General features: G+C 35.0%; 1 protein-coding gene across 1 annotated transcript in view; it reads right to left on the bottom strand.

Annotated features, from left to right (window-relative positions):
• The window catches only part of LOC109613827 (trypsin-1-like), a 218,871-nt gene extending 194,696 nt beyond the window's left edge, over positions 1-24,175 (bottom strand). Inside the window, exons 1-2 of the mRNA XM_059123141.1 lie at positions 24,059-24,175; positions 7,771-8,063 (exon numbers count right to left, since the gene is read on the bottom strand). Coding sequence (XP_058979124.1) covers positions 7,771-8,008 — 238 coding nt within the window. The 5' untranslated portion in view covers positions 8,009-8,063; positions 24,059-24,175. The remainder of the gene's footprint in view (positions 1-7,770; positions 8,064-24,058) is intronic.
• Between the last annotated feature and the right edge of the window lie 2,428 nt (positions 24,176-26,603).

Below are 26,603 nucleotides of genomic sequence, written 5' to 3'. Positions count from 1 at the left end.
CAAATAAATCTGCATGGTTAAGATAAATTTCAAGTTCAGAATAAGGTGAAATATATGAATAAGTTAAGAAAATGGTATTACCAATGATATTTAATTTTGCGCAGATAAATTCGATATTAGGATCCGCTGAGACATCAATCATTTCTGAAGGAATCGAGTTATGAACTGCTATTAGAATTCCACCACCTTCTTTCGATAATCTATCTTTTCTGTAGACTTGATAATTATCAGAGAATAACTCAGTGTCCAGGTTTTAACCACGTTTCAGTGAAAGCAATTATTTTATATTCAGAAAATAAACTTTTAAGGAAAACATCTCTAAGCTTAGTGTTTAATCATCTTACATTTTGATAAAGAATCGGACAGACGTCATTTAGTTTTTTGGCGCAGTTACGATGTTTACAGACTTATCTACATTGGAGCGTTCTCTAAAAACAAATTCTTTTACCAATATATCATCGGGCCAAAACGAACTACTAACAACAGTGTCATTATCGCTTACGTCACGTAACTTAGATTTCATATAATTACGGATATTAACGATAGAAGTTTCGGATGAAGTCTGGATATAAAATCTGTTTTGCGACGTGCGACAACAACAAGCTGATTAGAAGTTGATGGATCATCAACATTTACAGCAGCCGAAGGGTTTGGAGGAGCTTGCACCACAATTGCAGGTGGGTTAGAAAATGCTCTTTTGGAAGTCGTACAATTCGAGATTAAGGTTGTAGCGTTGGAAGTAACATCCAAGTCTTTACGATTATGATGAGAAACTAGTTTATTACTATTAGGAGGAGGATTTGGCGAAATCGGAGAATTTAAGCTGATTAAATTATCGAGATCTTAATTGTTTGTTTCGATATTGTTAACAACAGCTGAAGCTTTTTTCCTCTTTGGAGAACAATCAGATAATTCAAATCTGTTAACCAATTTTTCAATTTTTTCAAATTTTTTAAAAGTTAAATTAAAACTTTTTTTAGCTTATCGATTTCTGCCTTAGTTTCTTTAAAAGGCAATGATAATCAACTTGAAGATCTCTACAATCAAAACAAGACCGTCGTAGACCTTTAGTCTTGTCAGTAATAAAATCATACTGTATACCATTAAAACCAGCACATTTAAGATGCATAAAATGATCACAAATAAAACAAGAAATAAGACTCTCATTGATGTCTCTAACTGAACAGTCTTTGAAAGAGTAAGCCATTTTTGTAAAATAACAAATTAGATGAAAATATCAGTTAAATAATTTTGTATATGAAATAAGAAGGTAAACTGTGTACTGTGAATACGGTGTAATAATCAATATACTATTAGTGCCTAAAAGTATGCTAAAAATCTATTATTACGTACAGAACTGCTAAAGGGGAATCAGCTACAAACGTCAACAAAAACAAAAACACGACGAAAATAAAACAAAAATGTAAGCACAAAATAAAACAAAACACTGATGTTTTACGCGGAAAATATTAAATAAACTTATTAAGCAGGAAAAAACACTTTATTCACAAAAACATCACACTTTTGGAAAAAAGATAAATAGTGTTAATTTAAATATTACAATTTAACACTTTTTTTGACGCTTTAATCACACAAAAAAATGAATTTTTATTTTGTTAAGCGAAGACACAGAAAATAAACACTTTCAATCGAGCAGAGTTGCCAGAGAGATTCTTGATCAGCGATTTAGCTCTGTCCGTCTGTCTGTTGTTATCACGCTGGAGTCAAAACTAATTAAGATACGAAACTTAATAAATATTGCACAGTTCAGTCTCTTGTATGCATGCAGGAAAAGTTCGAAGAAATTCGGTACTTTGATGGTTTTAGCCATATTTTTAAAATTGTTCAAAATGAATTCTTTGCGAATGCTTTACCCACTGTATATATAGGTCTACGATATCGTATATCCTCCTTAAAACAGTACTTGCCGATATTCGGTTTTTTGATGTTTTTAGCGACGTTTTTTACCGGAATTGTTTATCGCAGTTGAAGTTCGTAATGGTTACTACAACCTATCACAAAAATTGTTTCAAATTTTGTATTTGAGGCTCGCAATGGGTACTACAGCCAATGACAAAAAGTTACATATGCAGGACCTCGTCTTTGTAAAGCCCCCCATATTACGGTATCCCTTTTAGCGGATTTTGTGGAGGTTTTTCAAGATCCCTCAAAATGGTGGAGAGTATTATGAGTTAGTTTCTTGATTTTATTATTACTCATCAATTTTACAATTTCAATTTTTGCACAAGGTGAGCGACGTAAAATTCAATTTATATTTAGAAACATTTAGCACTACAAATTTGGGAGAGTAAAAGTGAAACCTGTAAAGCAGCGAATTTGACATTTCATATAACTCAATTCCACGTTGTATCCGACGTTTCTAAAAAAATGATCAATATCGTGGCTATATGAAAACGTAGACCGATATATGCTCATATACAAGGTTAATTAATAAGAATTATGCATCAGATACAACAACTAATATTTCACAATCCCACGGCAGCAGGTTCTACGATACTGGATTGACCCGAAAGAAACAAGATCCCAGTTTCGGCCAGCATCTGCCAATCCAGTATGTATATGTTTGTGTTTGTTTATTTTTCTGCATTGGGAGCAGCATATCCCGGAATACTTGCTCAGGTCCGTTCCGGGATTGAGGAAAACCGTGGAATTCCGGAACAAGAAGTCCAAAGCCCGTAGCGTGAAACAGGGAGTTCCCCAAGGTGGGTGATATCTAAGGAACTGTTTAACCTCTATCTTTCCGAAATTATTCGCCCTCCTGACGGCAGATGATTGAACGATCATGGCGTCGGGCCCAGTGTTCGATGAAATATGTGAAAGGCTGAACCCCTATCTCGCGGAGCTTGCCGCATACTTCCACGCGAGGAATATGAAAATATCCGCCACGAAATCAACGGCCACACTCTTAACCATATGGTCTGCGGAGATGGGAACACAGCTGAATGTGCAGGACGAGGGAAATTTTATACCAACAACGAACTACCCCAAGATTCTAGGAGTGACATTCGACAGCATGTTCAAGTCGTCCGCGCAAGCCACAGCTATCTGCGACAAGAGGAAAATTAGGAACAAGGTCCTCAAGGCGTCTATATGGCAGGTCTGAGTGGCATTCATACCGATGCAGTCGCGGATGCTATTAACAGCTATAAAATGAATGCCGTCCTCGGAGTCCACCCCATCCATTGCAGCTGAAGAACGTCAGCTGCCTAGACAAACCAGGGTAGTTTTGGGGCAATTATCAGGATGGTGTAGTCGTCTCAATTCGTATTGGGCACGAATTGATGAAGATGTGCGTTATGCCTGTCCGGCATGTGATACAGACCCGCACAATACGCTGCACCTCTTTAATTGCACAGCCAAACCTACCCAACTCACTCCAGAAGATCTCTGGCTACAGCCTATTAACGTGGCCGAATTTCTAAACCTGGAGCTGGAACCAGATTAGCAGAACGCAAACACTTGCATGTACTACTGCTACAACAATAACTAACATCTTACAATAACAACATTGTTGTTATAGAATCTAAAAAAATCATGTTAAAATTAGTTTTGATTTGAATAACATAAACAAACGAATAACAAAATAAACAGTCCAGACAACCATTTGGAGAAAATTCTAAACAGTTCTCACGAGCTCAAACGCATTGAAAATGTGACGGTCTTATATTCTATATCTCTTAGGAAATTTCCATTTCCCTCTAATATCAACTCAAACATTAAATTCCGTTGAAAAATAAATAATTCAAGTCCGTCGGCGGACAGTACTGCATTCGTTTGCGCGCAGACTGACGGACAGGCAGAGTTAAATCGACATAGTTTTGAACCAGAATATATAATACACTTTGCGGGAACTAGAACTTTTATTTAAAGGCGATTCAGACAGTTTGATAATCGTAATAATAAAATAGACCATTATGCTGGCAAATATGGTGGGTTCGACTAACAGTCAATACAACAGCAGAAGTCAGTACATAAGACAACAAGCCCTCAAGTTCAGGCTGGCGGCGTCAGCGCTAGCAGTGATCAGCCATCATCTTTTGTCAAAATCTATGCGTAGAAGTGGCCTTTGTCCGATGTCGTTGGTGTTGCAAACAACATGACACATTTAACTTACATTCCATTTTAGGGTATGGATGTAGTAAGGAAATAAGAAGAGTGTGCCGATGCATAATGTTCGTAACAGTGGCTGACGTTATGGTGTGCTCAACGAACCAACTGAAAATCAGCAGTTCACCTCACAATCAGGCGATAATTCCACGGAAGCGGGTTCTACGATGCCGAATAGACCCAGAACAACAACAACTCTTTTTCGGTAATCGGCTGCCACCTCAGTGTATACAAGTTTATGTTTCCAAATTTTCTTTTGGCCCCTGCCGGGATCGAAGAAATCGACGAACCTTGGTTATGCTTGGTATAGAGATCGTAACATATGGTTATACGATCACGGCGTCGGGACGATATATGTTATTGACGATATATGTGTAGATTTTAACACCTATTTTGCGGAGCTTGCCGTCTACTTCCACACGAGGAATATGAAAATATCCGCCACATGGTCTGCAGAGATGAGATTAGAGCTGAATGTGCAGTTCGAGAGAAATATAATACCGACCACGAGCTGCCCCAAGATCCTAGGTGTCACGTTTAACAGCATGTTGCAGTCATTCGCCTAAGCCACTTGTATACCATCCACATTAAAATAAACAAATCAAATCATAACCACTGATGCTCGCATTGACAAATCACAAAAAATTATTAAAAATCATTTTCTGCTATGTGAAAACAAATGTTCATATTTATAGGGAACGGAAACTATTTTTCTCGCAATATTTTCAACACACAGTGGACGAATATTATAACAAACAAATTGAACGTTCAGTTACGTGTTAATCGAGAATGTTATAAAAAAAATAAAATAAAGTTAATGATAAGTATTTTTTAAGGTTTAATTTTTTGTATAAATTAAAAATTCTATCTTCTTTTTGTTGTATTTATTATTCCGGTGTAAAAGGATGGAAGTGCGTATTGACCAGGAGTTTCCTAGGTTTTCATTAAGAAAACATTTCATTATTTCCATGCTCGCCTGCCCATCAATCCCTGCTCTGATTCGGATATACGCAAATGTGTTGGTCATGTCGCCAATTGGATTCGACATAATTAATGAGCGCTATCACAAGGAAAAATGTAATAGCTCATATTTGCAAATTACAGATATAATCAAAATAAATATTTTTGTACATTAATATATTTTGTGCAAGGCACCGATGTTAACATCAAAGTTAGCTCACAATTGTTTCCTGTCTTAGTTTAGTTTGTTAAATTATTCATTTCTTTTACAATCTATTTCCAGTTTAGTCTATTTTCTTTTTATACCCTCCACCATAATATAAAGGATTATTAAGTTTGTTAATCCATTTGTTACTCCTTGAAGTACACTCGTTAGTCCCCAAAAAATATATGTATATATTCTTCATCAGCTATTTGGCGATATTCGTCTGTCTGTCCCTCCGTTGTATTTTGTGAATAGGCAGGTCAAGCTCTTAAATGGTCGAATGTGGCAAATATTTCGGAAAAGTCATTGTTTACATTTTGCATTCGAACAATAACAAAAAAAGCTTAAAATGCAAAATATGGTAATTCATTAAAAACGTGATAATAACTTAAAATCAGATACATGCATTATTTTCATTGCAAACAATCGCCAGTATGAATAAACACATTAAGTTTTTAATATAAATTTTTTACATAATATTTTGAGTGTTCTATAGCATTAGTTGCTTGTCAAATATGTGAATTAAAGTGAAAATCACAACTGAAATTTTTCTTACAATTGTTTCTTACAATCGAGTTTTCTCAGCATCGTTGCTTATTCAACGATTAAATCAAGACGGTTTTGACTTTTATAATAATTGAAATTGAACAAAATTGAGTGATAATGCAACCACAAGTGTTGCAGGAAGAAACTACACACTGGCTGGTAAACAAAAAGGTCAAAAACCTTTATCGATATTTTAAAATCAAATATATATATTTCCAGTTTATATATATATATATATATATATATATATATATATATATATATATATATATTTCAAAATTATTCGGGTCGAAATTTAAATAACCCCCACCTTCTGGTAAAAGTAACATTTTATATATAAATGTATCTGTATTCAAGCGTGCTTCACTTTAAGCTCCATATACCAGTAAAACCGTTTGGATAATGCAGTTAAAGTTATCAAAAAAAAACCATAAAGTGAGTGAAGCCGTAATATGGGGCTATACCAAAACGAATGCCTATACAGACAACTTTATATTACAACGATCTTTATCTATTAAATACTCAAATGACAAAGTTTATAGGAGGAGGGTATAATAATAAATAAAGAATAATAAATAATATATTTCTTTATTTTTTAGATATAAGTCACTGAAGTCTAATATATCATTAAATACAATTTATACCACCTTATTCAATGGGTACTGTTTTTAGTTATGAAATAGTTAATAAAATTAAAATCCTGATTTTGCTCCGATTCCATTTTTTGTGTTTTAATCAAATCACACACTTTACAAGGATGAATCAAACCGATCATACTCGCCATAGATGATCGCCCGTTAAGAACAATTCAACATTAGTTCGTCAAAAAATCACTCACGTGAGCTATTTGATTGCGAACAATGGAACAGATATCATATACATCATTAAGCACCAATCGGGTAACTAATGAATACATAGTGTATTTTTTGGCGTCATCGATCAAATGCCCAGGAGTATTCTCTTAATTAAAAGAAAATACTAAGGGAAACGACTGCAGGATTAGAGTGCGGCCCTGCTTACGCACTCTCACCTTTGTGTGAAGAATTAAGGAGTAATGCAATTAACAAAAAACATTACCAAAGCAAAAAAATAAATTGTTCAGCTAGCCTGGCTGAAATTAGTTCGTTGTCATCTTAAAGTTAAAAGTCGTCAACCCGCCTTCCTACAACAGCATAATAAAATGTAAATGACTGGAAGCAATTATTTACCACGGGAAAAAGGTCCATCGCCCAAAGGAAGTAATGAGAAGTGCTCTGAAAAAGATTTGTTGAACTTCTGGTATTTTATTCACTTGTGCTCTAATTCAATAACTTCGAAATAAATACTATTCTTTAAAGAACGGACCTTGATAGCCCTTATCCACACCAAATATACCTGATGATGATGATGATGAAGTGACTACATATTTCACAAAGTTCTTATATTTTGCATTTTCAAAGTGTTATTTCTATTGGCGGAACAGGTGGTTTGACTGCACTTGGATCATCGCCGTCCACCCTTTGCAATTGAGCAAAGTGATTTTTGGTCTGAATTAGTTATGGTGTTATTGTTTTAAAATTTCCTACATTTTTCTTATATATGAATTGAATATGAATATAACTTACAACTGTTAGTTTTTCTAAAGCGGCAAATTTATTATGCAAACATTTTTTATATTTTTTTTTTTTTGCAAACGAACATCGAATAATTTGGTATGTGCTATTGTAGTGGATTTTTTTTGATGATATTAGGAAAAGTGTTATCGCACTTTGGATTTATAAATAAGTTCTAAATATTAACTTTGCAAAAACTTAAATATAAATATGTAGATTTATGCGATGTACAATTTAATAAAGTTCATAACATATTTCTTACTTGAAAAAAGTGGGAATTTTGAAATTTTTTTTTAATTTTTTTAGCTACACAAAGCAGATTACAAATAATTAACTTACCGCATTCGCACTGTTCTATATAAATATCTTCGTAATCTTCAACATCGGCTGTTTCCTCACCAAATACATTCGAAATACCAGAACCAATCCGAAAAATGGAGTCAAATAAAAATTTACTTTGTCGTCTTGATGCCGTTGTTGGAATAGAAGTGGAGTTGCTTTTATATTTCGAAATGTTGCAGTGAACTGAAGTTTGATTTACAATGATTATACAAAGTAAAAGGTATATACAGGACATCCTGATCACTTATTTAATCATGTTTAGTTAATTTCCGAATACATAGCAGATCATCCTGTGTAGAAAAAAATAGAATATATAAAATTGAATAGAAATAAATAAAATAGAATAGATTTTGAATGCATACCTAGGGTACATAAGACTGGCCTAAAAACCAATATTAACTACATTCAAATGGAATTGAATATTAAATATACATATATCGTTTTTATACTCTCCACCATACTGTGGAGGGTACATTAAGTTTGTCATTCCGTTTGTAACTCCTCGAAATACTCATGTCAGACCCAACAAAGTATATATATTCTTGATCAGCGTAAAATTCTAGTTGATTTAGCCATGTCCGTTTGTCTGTCTGTTGTTATCACGCTATATTTCGAACGAATTGAGACAGAAGGCTAAAATTTTGCACACATGTATATTTGGCCAGTAGGCAGGTTAAGTTTGTAAATGGCCCACGTCGGTCCACGTTTTCATATAACCCCCATATAACGGTACCTCCCGATATTCGATATTTTGATGATTGTATAAGTTCGATACGTTCCACCACAACTTTCCAATACTCGTCAATCACGGATGCTGATTGGCACACTGGCATCTCCTCTACAACATCTTGGCGGATACCGTAGTGAGCGATTCGCCGCTGGGTATTGGTTGTTGGCGGTAGGCTCACCTTGCTCTCATTGGAAGTAGTTGTAATAATATACAAACATGGGATCTCAGCGGTCACTCAGAACCTCTGAGTTCACTTGTCTGTATTTGCATATGTATTAAAAATAGACAAGGGATCCTCCGCGATCACTTAGAACCTCTGCGTTCACTTGTCTTGGAGAAACGAAAGCGAAAGCACACAGGCCTCTGTCGCCACCCCAATTACTGAAGGTAATTTGTCGTTGAAAAAAAAGAACACCAATAAAACTATGAAATCATATATTGAATTACACTAATTATATTTCTGTGTTTTGTTTCTTGCATTTATCTTTCTTTTTATCCTACACCACACACGCGAATTGTTTCAAATTCGGCATTTGAAGTTCGAAATGTATTTTACCTACGACAGAAAACTGTCTATGCTGGTCCACGTCTTCGTATAGCCCCCATACAACGGTACCTCCCGATATTCGGCATTTTGATGATTTTAGCGACATTATTCTCCGGAATTGTTTCAAATTTGGTATTTGAAGTTCGAAATGAATGCTACCTCCTAAGACAGAAAGGTGTCTGTGCAGGTCCACGTATTCGTATAGCCCCCATATGACGGTACCTCCCGATATTCGGTATTTTGATGATTTTAGCGACATTATTAACCGGAATTGTTCAAAATTTGGTACTTGAAGTTCGTGATGGATACTACAGCCTAAAACAGAAAATTGTCTATGCAGGTCGACGTCTTCTTATAGCCCCAGATATTCGGAATTTTGATATTTTTAACGTCATTATCAACCAGAATTGTTTCAAATTACGTATTTAGAGTTCGTAATTGGAACTACAGTCTGTAACAGAAAATTGTCTATGCAGGTCCAGGTCTTCGTATAGGCCCCATATATCAATACCTCCCTATATTCGGTATTTTGACGATTTTAGGTATAATACCCACCGAAATTGTTTGAGATGTCGTATTTGAATTTCGAATTGGATGCTACAGCCTGTGACAGAAAATTGTCTATGCTCGTCCAGGTCTTCGCAAAGCTCCGATATAACGGTACCTCCCTATATACGATATTTTAATGAGTTTAGCTAGGTCCACGTCGTATAGAGCCCAATATAACGGCTATATTCGGCATTTTTAAAATTTTAGCAGAATTTTTTAATGATTTTTTTTATTGTAAATTTTCAAATTCGTTCCAAATGGTGGTGCTTTTTAACTTGTTATTACTCACCTATTCATATATGTATACCTTCTACTTTCTTGTTAGGAACATACTTTTCCCAATTTTTTTTCTTTCTTCTATTAATTATTTGGAAAACAATAATTGTACTGAGCGGCAACAAATTATATATATTCTTGATCAGCGTAAAATTCTAAGTCGATATTTAGATGTCCGTCTCTCCGTCTGTTGTAATCATGCTATCTTTCGAACGAATTGAGATGGAAGGCTAAAATTTTACACAAATGTTTCTTTGGCAGTAGGCAGGTTAAGTTTGTAAATAGGTTATGTAGGTCCACGTTTTCATATAGCCCCCAAATAACCGTACCTCCGGATATTCGGAATTTTGATGATTTTGGCGACATTATTCACCAGAAGTGTTTCAAATTTGGTACTTGAAGTTCAAAATGGATACTACAGCCAATGACAGAAAATTGTCTGTGCAGGTCCACGTCTTCGTATAGCCCCCATACAACGGTACCTCCCTATATTAGGTATTTTGATGAATTTAGCGACATTATTGACCGGAGTAGTTTCAAGTTTGGTATTTCAAGTTCGTAGTGGATACTACAGCCTATGACAGAAAATTGTCTGTGCATGTCCACGCACTTCTTAACCTAGCAGAAGACATAAAAGATGTTTATCTAAGAGTTACAAACATAAGTTTGAACTTTATAGAAATGAACCATTTATACGTGCGTGATAGCCACACGGAAGAGAAATCCATTAACTAAAGAATTAATAGCCGCTTTAGACTCCGCTGGATTTATACATAGGAAATGAGCATCAAATGATAATAACGTAATACCATGTATTCTACAAATACACAATAGTTTCTACAATGCGCTTATTTATCAGCATTGTTCGACCTACATTAGAATACGGATGCGTAATTTGGAGTTCTTTCTATTAAATATACTCAAAAAAGATAGAATCTGTTCAAGTTAAATTTCTTCTGATTTCTCTTAGAGGCTTAGGATGGAATTCAAATGAACTTATTCTACCATATGTGAAACGCCTTAAACTTATTGATTATCCTACACTATAGAAAATACGTTTAGATGCTTAGATGTATTTTTATCATCAACGTTTTTGCGGCCAAATTGATTCTGAGCTTTTAACCCGTGAAATGAAAGTCAATGTCCCTTTGCAAAGTACGCATAATTACATTCAATTTAAATTTATGTGCTGATTATAACAAGTTATATAAGATGATTTCTTTGTATGAACCCTTCCATGTCATAAAAAACTCTATCCTACGTTCTTAGTATGTAAAACTGTTGCCAGACTTTGTTTATAAGAACTTAGTAAGTACTGTAGTTTAGTTTAGATAATTTAATCTTTTAGTTGTTAACCGGTTGATTCATCAATGTGGCCTGTTCCCCAGGTCTATGAACACCCTATAATCGGAACTATGGTGTGTACGTGCTTCCTACGTTATGGGGATGTGGCCTTCTCGGTTGAACGATCGAAAAAAAAATCGAATGGTTAAACATTTCCGATGATACGTCCACCAAGACGTTGGGAACACGATAGAATAAATATTTTTCTTTTGCACCACATTTAATGAAAAACAAAAAAATGATCTTTAAAATGAAAAGTTTTATCAGCAACAGCAAATTGTTTAACCCATGTAGATGGCTGGCGCCAGTAGTCGTTGCAGCCAAAGCTGTCTGGGATTATCAATTGAAGCCAATAATCCAGATGAAATAGAACAATTTTGTGAAAAATAGTAAAGATAACATTTACATTAGAGGTTCCAGTTTAGATTTATGAATTCTGCGATGCGATGGAAGGCGTCTTTGGAGCAACTCTGAATATTCGAGTTAAAAATATAATAGCTCTATTAACTACAAACACCTGTGTAGCACCAATCTAACACTCCACTTTCAGACTCAAAGGCCCTCACTTATATCGCATCTGCAAGTTTTTTAAATAAATGATCAAGGGTCTGTACTTTTCGAAACCTATTCCCGAGCAACAAAGTTTAGTCAGATAATACAGAACGAGGAGGAGAACGAATCAATAAATCACTTCGTGTCAAAGCTATTAGTTCATACGAACTATCAGACTTCGGACATAGAGGCTAGAACGGTTGCCAATTCAACTCGGTATTTTCACTTCTAACACAATCACATCTAAATCTTCTTCTTTCGCGTCCTCAAGATTTGCACAAAATTTTGACCATATTATCTGACACTCTTGTAAAGTTATTGAGAGGATTTTTAAATAAATTAATAAAATAAATTTATAACCATGATGCTGAGATTAATACAAATACAATAAATAAACCTAGAAAATATACAAACGTTTTTTTAAAAAAGTTGAATACTCCAATAAACGATGTGATAAAATAGTTAAAGTCTTGCGAATAGATAAAAGCAGCCAAATAATTCCATACAAACAACAAGAATTTAAAAAAAAGTCGAATGTTCAATTAGAAAATCGAAAATGTTAAAAAAAGCAACAAAATTAGAGAACAGGTGTAGAAACTTGCAAAAAGGTGTTATTTTGCCTATAAGTAATAATATTTCAAAAATATTGAATATGTGTTGAGGTGTAAGTTCTTGTACGTTTTGAAAATTCAATGGCTTTTCCCCTGAGCTCATTTTTCAATATTTGCCGAATGAAATATTGCGTTGAGCTCGCGAGCCATTTTTCGGGCACTGCGACGCGGGTTTCGACCAAGTCGCCTCTTTACTTTCCGAAGCATTTCTGCTGATGTTGTTCCTTGAAGTCGGGCTACGCTACCAGCATCACGGTTACGAGCGATGGTACGAGACACGAAAGATCTTTTCACATTTAAATGCTGAAGTGTTCTAACGATAGTCATTTGTGGTTTTCCATCATGAATTCCGTCACAAATAACTTTTTTTCTGGAAAATTCTCACCAAAATGCTACTGTACGCTTGTAAACAGTATAATGAGCTGTCAGTAGAATACTTTTAACAGCTTTCGGACGAGTGGCTCTGAAATGGCAGTCTGAAGTTGGTTGTAGTTTTTTCATCTCACCCTGTATGTATGCATTTTTGTGGCCACCACTGGTTGATCTACAGATGACTTTTTAACCAATTTGTAGTTAGTTGTAGAATAACATATTCATGAACTAACTATAAGTTGGTTGAAAAATCATCTAGAACATCATGCATCTAAAACTAAGATGACTGGTTTAAATGTAATTAGTTTATAGTTAGTTAAAAGTAACTGACTATAAATTGGTCAAAAGTAACTTGTTTTTAATTAGTTAAAAGCAATACAGAGTTGATTCTTCCTGGAACATCGCAGTAATTAATAATTAAGTATAATTATGTTTATTCAACAGAGAAACACAAAAGAATATTACAAGCAATGACTATAGTAATTTGACGGTGTTTTTATACCATCTACCGTTTTCATATAGCCCCCATATAATGGTACCTCCCAATATTTGGTATTTGCGACATTATCACCGGAATTATTTAAATTTGTTATTTGTTCGAAATGGATACTACAGCCTATGACAGAAAATTGTCCGTGCAGGTCTACTTCTTCGTATAGTCCCCAAATAACGGCACCTCACTATATTCGATATTTTGATGATTTTAGCGACATTATTAATCGGAATTGTTTCAAGTTTGGTATTTGAAGTTCGAAATGGATACTGCCGCCGAAGACAGAAAATTGTCTGTGCAGGTCCATGCATTCGTATAGTCCCCGTATAACGGTACCTTCCTATATTAGGTATTTTAATGATTTTGGTGGGAACTACAGTTTGCGACAGAAAATTGCCTATGATGGTCCAGGTATTCGCACGGCTCTGATATAACGGTACCTCCCTATATACGATATTTTCATGATTTGAATATGGTAATGGCTCAAGACAAACAATGCCTATGTATTCGGTATTTTTATACCCTCCACCATACCATGGAGGTTATTTTAAGTTTGTCATTCGGTTTGTAACTCCTCCAAATACTCATGTCAGACCCAATAAATTATATATATATATATTCTTGATCAGCGTAAATTCCATGTCTGTTTGTCTGTTGTTATCACGCTATCTTTCGAACGAATTGATATAGAAGGCTAAAATTTTGCACATATGTTTATTTCTTCAGTTGGCAGGTTAAGTTCGTAAACTGGTATATTCGGTATTTTGATGATTTTAGCGTCATTATTCGCCAGAATTGTTTCAAATTACGTATTTAGAGTTCGTAATTGGAACTACAGTCTGTGACATAAAATTGTCTATGTAGGTCCAGGTCTTCGTATAGGCCCCATATATCAGTACCTCCCTATATTCGATATGTTGACGAGTTTAGGTGCAATACCCACCGAAATTGTTTGAGATGTGGTATTTGAAGTTCGTAATGGATGCTCCAGCGTGTGACTATGCATGTCCAGGTCTTCGTATAGCTCCGATATAACGGTACGTCCCTGTATACGGAATTTTGATGATTTTAGCTACATTTAGCTACGCGAGCTCACGAATAAAGCCTGATGCTTTTTTTCATAGATGATGATGATGTTGATGATTGTGTTGTTGTCGATGATGCAGCGAAAATTTAAAGGGAACGAAAACAAAATTAGATTATTTCCCAAGGCTCGCGTACGTTTCGAAATTGGGCTCCGATAATAAAAATGAAGTAAGAAATAAAAACGCACAATAGTTTTAGTTCTAAATTCAAATTAAAGCAGTAACTTTGTTGGCAACTAATGAAGATGATCTAGTTGACAGTTCAAAGAAAAAGGAAAAAGTGATTTTGTTATTAATGCTGACTATGAGAGCATACATGAAGGCGTACCAGAAGATGAGAACAATTGGTATTTACCACACCAAGATGAAACCTATAAATACTTCAACGTCCGAAAAAACAGCTTTTATAATGGATATGTAGCGATTTTTTAGGCACTGATAGGGTTAAAGGTCATTGTCACTTACCGGGACAATATCGAGGAGCGGTAAATAACCATTTCAATGTGCAATACCATCGGCTTAAATTTACTCCGATATTAAAGAATTAGTTGAATTTGGTGGTTAAATAAGAGTCAGCCCTAAAGGCAAAGATAAGTAAATTACAATATCTGATTTTTTTAATATGGAAAACGAGTCAACCGACGTTTGTTTTTTTAAACAGCATGACTGTTGTAGGAGAAGAGAAAGATTCAAGTAATGAAAATTCTGAAGAATCGCAGCAAGAAGAGGGTAAAAAAGAAGAAATAGAATTGATTAGAACTTCGTTTCTTAGATGGTTTTAGATTTATGTTCTCTAGTTTTAATAAATTAGCAAGGAATATATATCGATATTCTTTTTTTGCTATCAAATCTCATTTTTCTGATGGTGAAGCATTTGAACTCTTGTGTTCAATAGAACATGACTGTGTGTACATAAATATTTTAGGCAAATAACCGAATATATAGTGAATATGACAATAACATGACAAACAAATTTGTATGCAGGTCCACGTCTTCGTATAGCCCCCATATAACGATAGCTCCCGATATTCGGTTGTTTGATGATTTAAGCAACAATTTTCACCGAAATCGTTTCAAATTTCATTTTAGAAGATCCAAACGGCTGATACAAACTATGGATGATGTTTTTTAAGATAACGACTAGGGTAAGTGTACCAGTAGTCGGCACTTTAAGGATTTTCAATCTTTCAACATTCTGAGCGAAATCTTTCAATTACAGAAAAATACATTTGTTCAGATTCCAAATTTTGTTTAGTTTTTGAACTAATAAACAAAAATTAAATTTGTTTTTATTAAATTGGCAAAATTTGAAATTTTACTAAAATAGTAGTTTTTACCATTTTCCAATGCTCGACATGTCTATTTGCCAGTAGGCGGTGTATGGTATTTCATTAAAAAAATATTATTTTGCATGTTTTTTATTTCAAATAGTATAAAACAATGCTATATTACTAATTCACAGTTTAATCCAAAATTTTCAATTAATTTCGTTTTTAAAAAGTATTTTATTTAATTAATATTCTAAACCAAATATAGGTAGAAAATCAAGAATAGTATGGTTACCTTTAGTAACGTATGGATTTTCAATTAAAATAAAAATGAGTTTAAATAAAAAAAAGAAAAAAAGGACCTTTCTCACATTTGGAATTTGTGAATTGATTTTCTTCCTTTAGATAGCCAACATTTTTTCAAAAATGCCACCGCTTTTTAAAACTATAGCTGATTTGAAAAAAACTTACTTAATTTAGAAAAGTTGGTCAAAAAGCACAAATAAAAGCAACTGCCGACTCAAAACTATTTTTTTATTAGAGTAGTTTTTGGATAATTTTTTTATACTTTTCTCAAGTTTTGGTGAAATTGGTCAAAAATGATATATTTCTAGTAATCGGCACCCCCTGCCGACTATTGGAAAATATCTTTTTTTCTGTTCCTAATGTCGGCATTAAATAATATAACAGAAAAATATTGATTTGTATGTTTTTAAGTTATAAAATGATCTTCTGACTGTTATTTACTATTATATAATATTTCTGATCCAAAAAGTATTAAATTTAATTTACTTAAATCGATTATTAAGTTGACGCCACCTATTTTTATACCCTCCACCATACTATGGAGGGTATATTAATTTTGTCATTCCGTTTGTAACTCCTCGAAATATTCATGTCAGACCCAACAAAGTATATATATTCTTGATCAGCGTAAAATTCTAAGACGATTTAACCATGTCCGTCTGTCTGTCTGTGTGTCTGTCTGTCTGTCTGTCCGTCTGTCTGTCTGTCTGTCTGTCTGTTGTAATCACGCTATCTTTCGAACAAATTGAGATAGAAGGCTAAAATTTTGCACACATGTATTTTTTACCAGTAGGCAGGTTAAGTTCGTAAATGGGCCATGTAGGTCCAAGTAATCATATAGCCCCCATATAACGGTACCTCCCGATATTCGGTATTTTGATGATTTTAGCGACATTATTCACCGGAATTATTTCAAATTTGGCATTTGAAGTTTGTAATGGATGCTACAGCCTAACACAGAAAATTATCTGTGTAGGTCCACGTCTTCCTGTAGCCCCCATATAACGGTACCCCCCGATATTCGGTTTTTCGATGATTTTAGCGACATTGTTTACCGGAATCGTTTCAAATTTGGTATTTGAAGTTCGTAATGGATACTACATCCTAAATCAAAAAATGAGCCATGTAGGTCCACGTCTTCATATAGCCCCCATATACCCCCCGATATTCGGTATTTTAATGATTTTAGCGACGTTATTTACAGGGATTGTTTCAAATTTCGTATGTGAAGTTCGTAATGGATACTTCAGCCCATGCCAGAAAATTGTCTGTGCAGGTCCACGTCTTCGTATAGCCCCCATATAACGGTATCCCCCATATTCGGTATTTTGATTTTAGCTACATTATAAACAGATTTTTCTTCAAGTTTCGCATTTAAATATTGTAATAATTTATGACAAAAGTTGCCTATGCAGGCCCACGTCGTCGTATAAGCATTCGGTATTTTTAAGATTTTAACAGAATTTTTAACGGGTTTTATTTTGTGGAAATTGCCAAATTTGTACCAAATGGTGGAGGGTATTAAAAGTTCGGCCCGGCCGAACTTACAGCTTTTTTACTTGTTTTCTTTACAAACAAGCACTATCCCACACGTTGGAAGACACTCACTGACGAAAACCATTATTCTCTCGTAATAAATGATCGGAGCTCATTGTTTTTTTACAGGAAGAGAGCAGAGAACACTGTTGACGTTTTTGTGCAATTATTTCATTATTTGGTCAATTCTATTCTCAGTTATTTAAGCTTAAATTTCAAAACTGCCGACTACTGGGACATGCCGAACTTAGGCGCATTCACCCTATTCATTACGAATAAATTGTCTTAGGACGTTCGGGAGAGATTCGCCCAAATTTTTTTATTGAGCTCAGGTCGCTAAGGTAGTGTCACCACATATCTACCATCCGAGTCCTATCGCGTGCACCTGACATAATTTTCCTCACTGGTAAGATATGTTGTAGTCATCATTCTCCGTTTATAAATCTCTCAAAGTTCCCAAAAGCGCAACAAACGTTTTGTATAAGTTTCCGCTACGTCAACCGTAGTGGCAATTATGCGAATTTCCGACGATGGAATCGTCGAATAATTTAGGATCTGCTAGGGGAATATTTGGCATTTGAACTCTTAAATCTGAGGTAACAGTTAACGAGGGATTTTTTTTTGGGAAATATACGTCACACAGAAATAATGGCATCAGTTGGACATGCCAGAAATGTGAACTTCTTTTGAAAATCGTAAATCAGAAAAGATGATTCCGATATTTTGGATTCGTCGGATTCTGGCTAACCGACGAAACTAGACTTGGGGAAGAGTCACTCCGATGTAACAAGGTGTGATGAATTCGCTTACATTTCAAACACCGATGCTGACTAATACAATTTTTTGCCCTTGACATATCTCTTACGCAAACAATTTACACATAACTTACGATGTTTCACTATAGAAAACCCAGGCGAGACATTTTAGAGACACAGGAAACAACAGTTATTTTGCCGAAGATGAGGACAACGAAAATAATTAATACTAGCCATGTGATTATGAGAGTTTTCCACATTAGAATTTTCGTCCTGATAATTTCCTCAAATATGATGTAGGTACATGAATTCGTTCTAAATTCGTTTCGACAAAAAGCTTTCTATGCCCATAAAGTTTTTATAATTTTAGTGAGCCTTTGTAAAAAAATTAAGATCAAAAAGTTAAAAAGTAGTAAGTTCGGCCGGGCGAACTTTGAATACCCTCCATCATTTGGAACGAATTTGGAAATTTTCAAAAAATAAAAGCCCTGAAAATTTCTGTTAAATTTTTAAAAATTCCAAATATATAGACGTTATATTGGGGTCTATACGACGTGGAACTAGATAGGCATTGTTTGTCATAAGTCATTAGCATATTAAACGGTGAATACTGTAGCTAAAATCATCAAAATATCGTATATAGGTGCGAAGACCTGGACCTTCATAGACAATTTTCTGTCACAGGCTGTGGCATTCTATTTGAACTTCAAATGCGAAATCCCAAACAATTTCGGTGGGCATTGTTCCTAAACTCGTCAACATACCGAATATAGGGAGGTACTGTTATATGGGGCCTATACGAAGACCTGGACCTGCATAGACAATTTTCTGTCAAAGACTGTAATTTGAAACAATTCCGGTGAATAATGACGCTAAGATCATCAAAATACCTAATATAGGGAGGTATCGTTATATGGGGGCTACACGAATACGTGGACCTTTACAGACAATTTTCTGTCTTAGGCGGTAGTATCCATTTCGAACTTCAAATACCAAATTTGAAACAATTCCGGCGAATAATATCGCTAAAATCATCAAAATACCGAATATCGGGAGGTACCGTTGTATGAGGGCTATACGAAGATCTGGAAAGAAGCTATTTTCCCCTAAAAACGCCAAAAAAATGTATACAAATTTCAAAATCACGAAATAATTCAAAAATTCTGAATATAAGTAATAATATTTCAAAAATATTAAATATGAAGGTGTAATATTGTGAAAAATATGGCAAATTTGGCTACGATTGTTATTATGTTTTAGGTCTATTTTCTTTCTGTTGCGGCGTAAGTTCTTGTACTTTTGGAATTTCTTCCGTCCACTTACTTGACGTCAGGCTACGCAACCAGTATCACGGTAACGAGCGATGGCACGAGACACAAAAGATTTATTCACATTTAAATGCTGAATTGCTGTAACGATAATCACTTGTGGTTTTCCAGCCATCACAAAATCACAAATAACTTTTTTTTTCTGAAAAAATTCTCACCAAAATGCTTTTGTACGCTTGTAAACAATATAATGAGCTGTCAGTAGGATAATTTTAACAGCTTTCGGACAAGTGGCTCTGAAATGACAGCAGTCTGAAGTTGGTTGCAGTTTTTTCATCTGTATGCATTTAAGTGGCCACAACTGGTTGATCTACAGATGACATTTTAACCAATGTGTAGTTAGTTGTAGAATAACACCTTCATGAACTAACTATAAGTTGGTTGATGATCTTAGCGTCATTATTCACCGGAATTGTCTCAAATCACGTATTTAGAGTTCGTGATGGGAACAACAGTCTGTGACAGAAAATTTTCTATGCAGGTCCAGGTCTTCGTATAGGCCCCATATCAGTACCTCCCTATATTCGGTATGTTGACGAGTTTAGGTACAATACCCACCGAAATAGTTTGGGATCTCGTATTTAAAGTTCGAATAGGATCCTACAGCCTGTGACAGAAAATTGTCTATGCAGGTCCAGGTATTTTGATGATTTTAGCTACATTATTCACCGTTTATTTCAAGTTTCTAATTTGAATATGGTAATGCTTATGACAAACAAAGCCTATGTAGGTCCACGTCGTATAGACCCTAATATAACGGCTGTATTCTGTATTTTTTTAACGGATTTCATATTTTGAAAATGTCTAAATTTTTTCCAACTGGTGGAGGGTATTCAAAGTTCGGCCCGGCCGAACTTACTGTATTTTTAACTCGCTTCTAATAAATATTTATCTTAGCTAGTCAATAATAATTACTTTGAACCGAAAAAAATGAAGTGACGAGAAAAGGAGTACGCAGTGCGATGTAAAGCAACTTTCTTATTATATCCTCCACCTTGGAAAGGAGGGTCCAATATAGGTTAAGTTTCCGTTTGTAACTCCTCGAAATACCCAACAAAGTATATATATTCTTGATCAGCGTAAAATTCTAAGTCGATTTAGGTATGTCTGTCTGTCTGTTTGTCTGTCTGTTGTAATCACGCTATCTTTCGAACGAAATGAGATAGAAGGCTAAAATATTGCACATATGCTTATTTTTCCAGTAGGCAGGTTAAGTCCGTAAATGGGCCATGTAGGTCCACGTTTTCATATAGCCCCCATATAACGGTACCCCCCGATATTCGGTATTTTGATGATTTTAGCGACATTATTTACTGGAATTGTTTCAAATTTGGTATTTGAAGTTCGAAATGGGCACTACCGCCTAAGACGGAAAATTGTATATGCAGATCCACGTCTTCGTATAGCCCCCATATAACGCTACCTCCCGATATTCGGTATTTTGATTGGTATTCGGTATTTGAAGTTCGTAGTGAATACTACAGCCTATTACAGAAAATTGTAGGTTCACGTTGTATAGACCCCAATATAACGGCTATATTCGGTATTTTTATACCCTCCACCTCCATACTATGGATAGTATATTAACTTTGTAATTCCGTTTCTAACTCCTCGAAATACTCGTGTCAGAACCAACAAAGTGTATTTATATTCTTGATCAGCGTAACATTCTAAGTCGATTTAGAGATATCCGTCTTTCTGCCTGTCTGTCTGTCTGTCCGTAGGCAGGTTAAGTTCGTAAATGGGTCATGTAGGTTCCACGTCTTCGTATAGCCCCCATATAACTCTACATCCCGATATTCGGTATTTTGATGATTCTAGCGACATTATTAACCGGAGTTGGTTCAGGTTCCACGTCTTCGTATAGCCCCCATATAAAGGTAGTTCCCGATATTCGGTTCTTTGATGGTTTCAGCTACATTTTTCACCGAAATCGTTTGAAATTTCACATGTTAAGATCCTAACGGGTACTACAAACTATGGAAAGAAATTTATGCCGGTCCACGTCTTCGTATAACCCCTATATAACGGTACATCCCGATATTCGGTATTTTCATGATTTTAGCGACATTATTCAACGGAATTGTTTTAAATTTGCTATTTGCAGTTCGTAATAGGTCTAAAGCCTATGACAAAAAATTCCGTAAACAGGTCCACGTCTTCGTATAGTCTCCATATAACAGTTTTCATTTACATTTTATCTGCTTTTTTACCTGTTATTTGTTTATTATTATTAATTATACCGTCCACCTTGGAAAGGATATACTAACTTTGTCATTCCCTTTATAACATCCCTAAATATTCGTCGTAGACCTTATAAAGTATATATATTCATAATCAGCATAAAATTCAAATTCAATTTCACGATGTCCGACTGTCTTTCTGTTGAAATCACGATTGAGCCCACATTATTTGACGTTGAGCTCCAAAATTTAGCAGAAAAATTTGTATTGTGTCCAGGATGGTTGGTATTGAAAATGAGATATATCGGCCAACGTTTTGGTACAGTCTCCATATAACGGTACTTCTTGATATTCGGTATTTTGAAGATTTTTGCTACATTTTTCCACGGATTTTTTCTAAAAATTTGTGTTTGTAGTTCATAATGGGTTATAGCCCGGTGGCAAAACATTGAATATTTAGTTCGACATTTTCCTATATCTCACATATAGCTGTACCCACCGACATTCGGTGTATTGATAATCCTAGTCACATTTACCCACATAATTGTTTCAAATTTGGTATTTTGGAAGATTTGATAGATGACAATGCTAGAAGTATAAAATTATCTATAGAGGTTCCCGTTTTGGTATGGTCCAATATAACGCCCTGACCCTCCTCATGTTTTTTTCTTTATAAGTTAAACTGCATTAGCCAAACGGTCTTACTGGTATATGAAGTTTAAAGTGAAACACGCTCGAATTCGGACCAGCCGAAACTTAATGTTTTTATACCCTCCACCATACTATGGAGGGTATAATAAGTTTATCATTCCATTTGTAACTCCTGGAAATACTCATGTCAGACCCAACAAAGTATATATATTTTTAATCAGCGTAAAATTCTTAGTCGATTTAGCCATGTCCGTCTTTCTGTTGTAATCACGCTATCTTTCAAAGGAAATAAGATAGAAAGCTAAAATTTTGCACATATGTTTATTTTTCCAGTAGGCAATTTAAGTTCGTAAATGGGCTATGTAGGACAGAAAATTGTCTATGCAAGTCCACGTCTTCGTATAGCCCCCTACATCGGTACCTCCCGATATTAGGTATTTTTATGATTTTAGCGACATTATTGGCCGGAATTGTTTCAAGTTTGGTATTTGAAGTTCGTAGTGGATACTACAGCCTAAGACAGAAAATTGTCTGTGCAAATTCACGTATTCTTATAGCCCCCATATAACGGTACCTTCCTATACTAGGTATTTTAATGATTTTAGCGACATTACTCACGGAATTTGTATAGGCCCCATATATCAGTACCTCCCTATATTCGAAATTTTGACAATCTTAGCGTCATTAATCACCAGATTTGTTTCAAATTACTTATTTGGAGTACGTGATGGGAACTACAGTCTGTGACAGAAAATTGTCTACGCAGGTCCAAGTCTTTGTATAGGCACCATATATCAGTACCTCCCTTTATTCGGTATGTTGACGAGTTTAGGTACAGTACCCACCGAAATTGTTTGGGATGTCGTATTTGAAATTCGAATTGGATGCTACGGCCAGGCCGAACTGACTGCCTTTTACTTTATTTATGTAAAATACATATTTTACAGCGACGAAGAGTTTTCTTGACCAGCGACTTTCATCCAGAATTCGGACCTTATTATTCGAGTCATCAACTGATTTCCGCCATGCAAAGTGAGTTTATGAACAAAGTCCACCAACAACTAAAAATTGCTCCATATGACGTTCACTGTATGTTATGTCAGTAAATTGTACCAATCTTCCATTGGCTTTTATGATGCCTTTCAAATATAAAAACGGATTTAAGGCCAAACGTGAACTTGTTTTTTTTTTTTTTTTTTTTTTTGAAATGAGATCTCACGAATAAAACCTGATGTTTTTTTATTTTTTATAGATGATGGTTGTGTCGTTGTTGATTATGCAGCGAAAATATAAAGGGAACGAAAACGAATGAGAATATTTACCAAGGCTCGCGTACGGTTCGACTGGACCAAAATGTAAATGCACCGAATTTGGGCTCCAATAAATAAAATGAAGTAAGAAATAAAAAATAAAATAAAATATAATAGTTTTTGTTCTAAATACAAATTTAAGCAGTAGCTTTGTTGGCAAATAATGAAGATAATCTAGTTGACAGTTCAAAGTAAAAGAAAAAAGTGCTTTTGTTATTAATGCTGACTATGAGGGCATACATGAAGACGTACCAGAAGATGACAACAATGGGTATTTACCACACCAAGATGCAACCTATAAATACTTTAACATCCGAAAAAACAGCTTTTATAATGGATATGTAGCGATTTTTTAGGTACTGATAGGGTTAAAGGTCATTGTCACTTACCGGGACAATATCGTGGAGCGGCTTAAATTTATTCCGATATTTGTCACAACTTCTCTTCGCCACATCTTTAAAGAATTAGTTGAATTTGGTGGTGAAATAAGAGTCAGCCCTAAAGACAAAGATAAGTAAATTACAATATTTGATTTTTTTTAATATGGATAACGATACAACCGACAATTGTTTTTTTATGATTGTTGTAGGTGAAGAGGAAGATTCAAGTAATGAAAATTCTGAAGAATTGCAGCAAGAAGTGTATAAAAAAGATTAGAGCTTCGTTTCTTAGATAGTTTTAGATTTATGTTCTCTAGTTTTAATAAATTAGCAAGGAATATATCTCGATATTCTTTTGTTGTTATCAAATCTCCTTTTCCTGATGATGAAGCACTTGAACTCTTGTGTTCAAAAGAACATGATTTTTTGTTCATAAATATTTTTACTTTTTAATAAATAACCGGCCTAAATGATTTTCAAGCAGGCTAATAAACCAAAATAAAGAAACGCTTCTATTGGTTTGGTTATTGACTGAAGTAATTTATTGCTTATTTTACGTTAAATGCCAACTCAAATGACACTCAAATGTATAAATAGCATGAAAAAATAAATATTCTTGATAGACTGCGAGAACTTGTAAGCCAATATAGAATACACAATTCGAGTGTTGTGTACATCTATTTTCTTTTACATTAATAAATAATTCTGTGTGACCACGACTTGAACTTGACAAAGATCAAATTTGTGAGGAAGGTTACCAGCGTAACACATATTCAATATATTGCTACCTACAATAATAGAGCAACAACAAGCAGCAATTGCCGAGTTTGAGGAAGGCGATTGCTACTGTGAAAAAGGCTCCATTGGATAGAAGAACGGTAGTGTTCCACAGCAAAAAGTTAAAGAAGATGGAAGCACTCTTGGAAAAGAATATAGAGCTACAATCTACAACATCGAGGCACATATCAAAAAAAAAAAAAAAAAAAACGATGAACAAATTCCTCAGAAACAGTGGAAGGGATATATAGGTAATCCAATGGGTTTACGTGAGCTCACAAGTGGAAGACATCCACTTCAATATGTTCGAGAATATTGATGACCCAACGTTGGGGGGGAACAATGCAATAGCACATATTATTTTAAAGGAAGAGACGTTAAAATTCAAAGAAAAATATCAACGTTAACAAAGGTCGATCTTACATCATCCCAGCGAAAATCGAGCGGGAACTTGGCAACTAAAGTTATTCTGCGAAAAATAACAATCCCTCAATTCAATGGGGTTTTTTTGAAGTGGCAAACGTTTGCTGACAATTTTAAGAAAATTATCATCATGGTATATCAAGGCCAACGTATCTGGGATAGCCGATAAGCTCATAAGGAGATTCAGAAAAGTAAATCAGTAGCGACGGTTGCTTCCATAACAAACCGTAGATGGCAAATGTGCAACGGTGATCACCCCCCATTGCACTGCAAGCAATTCTTGGCAATGACAGCACCCGAAGAACAGAAATAGGTTTCTAGAAAGAAGATATGTTTGAATTTCTTTAAGGATTATCATCAGGTAAAAATGTGTACAGATGGGACGTGCTGGAAGTGTCAATAAAAGCACAAAAAACTTTTTCATTTTTCCCACAAGGCTACAAGCAGACAACCATTCAGCAGTCGTGTCAGATCAGAAACCGACAGCAGTGGCATCGGCGAATATACGTAGTCCTTGCAACTGCACGGGTTACTATCAAGGCCAAAAATGAAAGAAGATATGAGTTTTAAGCGATTCGGGATTCCGGCTCACAGATTAATTTGTTGTCAGAACGACTTGTGCAGAGGTTGGGTATCGAACTCATTCAAGCATCCTTCTGTATCGAAGGACAGTGTCAACGTGGAAATTCAGTCACTTACTAGCAAATTTAGAATACGCCTAGAAGATTTTGTGTTACTAAATATAGTGCCACCCTAACCAAGCGCTGACAACGACATTACATTATGGCCAATTCAAGAAAACAAGCAGATCCCCAATTTTGTTAAGCAACCAGGATTGTCGTACTACTTGGAGCAGTGATCTACTTCAATCTGATTCTATCACAAGAAATTCGAATGTCCAAGGAGCTTCCTATATTGAAGAGCTCGAAGCTAGGGTGGATTGCTAGTGAAAGAATTCGGGGAGAATCAGAAACTATGGAAGGCTTAGTAAAAAAGTTCTGGTGATTAGAAGTTGACAATAGCTGAAGGACAGTATGCAAATCACTTCAACCAAAATACAACAATCAATGAGAATGGCCGTTTGAGGTGCGATTACCGTTTTCAGATGGTACTGAGTAGATATCTGATTCCTTAAATATTACAGCCTCCAGATTCTTTGCGTTGGAACGTCGCTTATCTAAGAAAGCAAGCTTTCCCAAGCAGTATGCTAAATTTATGAAGGTATTTAAGGATCTGGAACACATGACAAAAATACAATTAAGAGCGGTGCGTATTAACCTTTACTACATTCCACATCATTGTGTCCTACGCCCAAAAATCAGCATCTTGGTCACCGGGTGGTCACTCAATGATA

The sequence above is a fragment of the Musca domestica genome, unplaced genomic scaffold (assembly GCF_030504385.1).
Source record: "Musca domestica strain aabys unplaced genomic scaffold, Musca_domestica.polishedcontigs.V.1.1 230, whole genome shotgun sequence".
NCBI lineage: Eukaryota > Metazoa > Arthropoda > Insecta > Diptera > Muscidae > Musca > Musca domestica.
The sequence above is the reverse complement of the archived record's forward strand: the minus strand, read 5'-3'. Positions and strand labels throughout refer to the sequence as shown.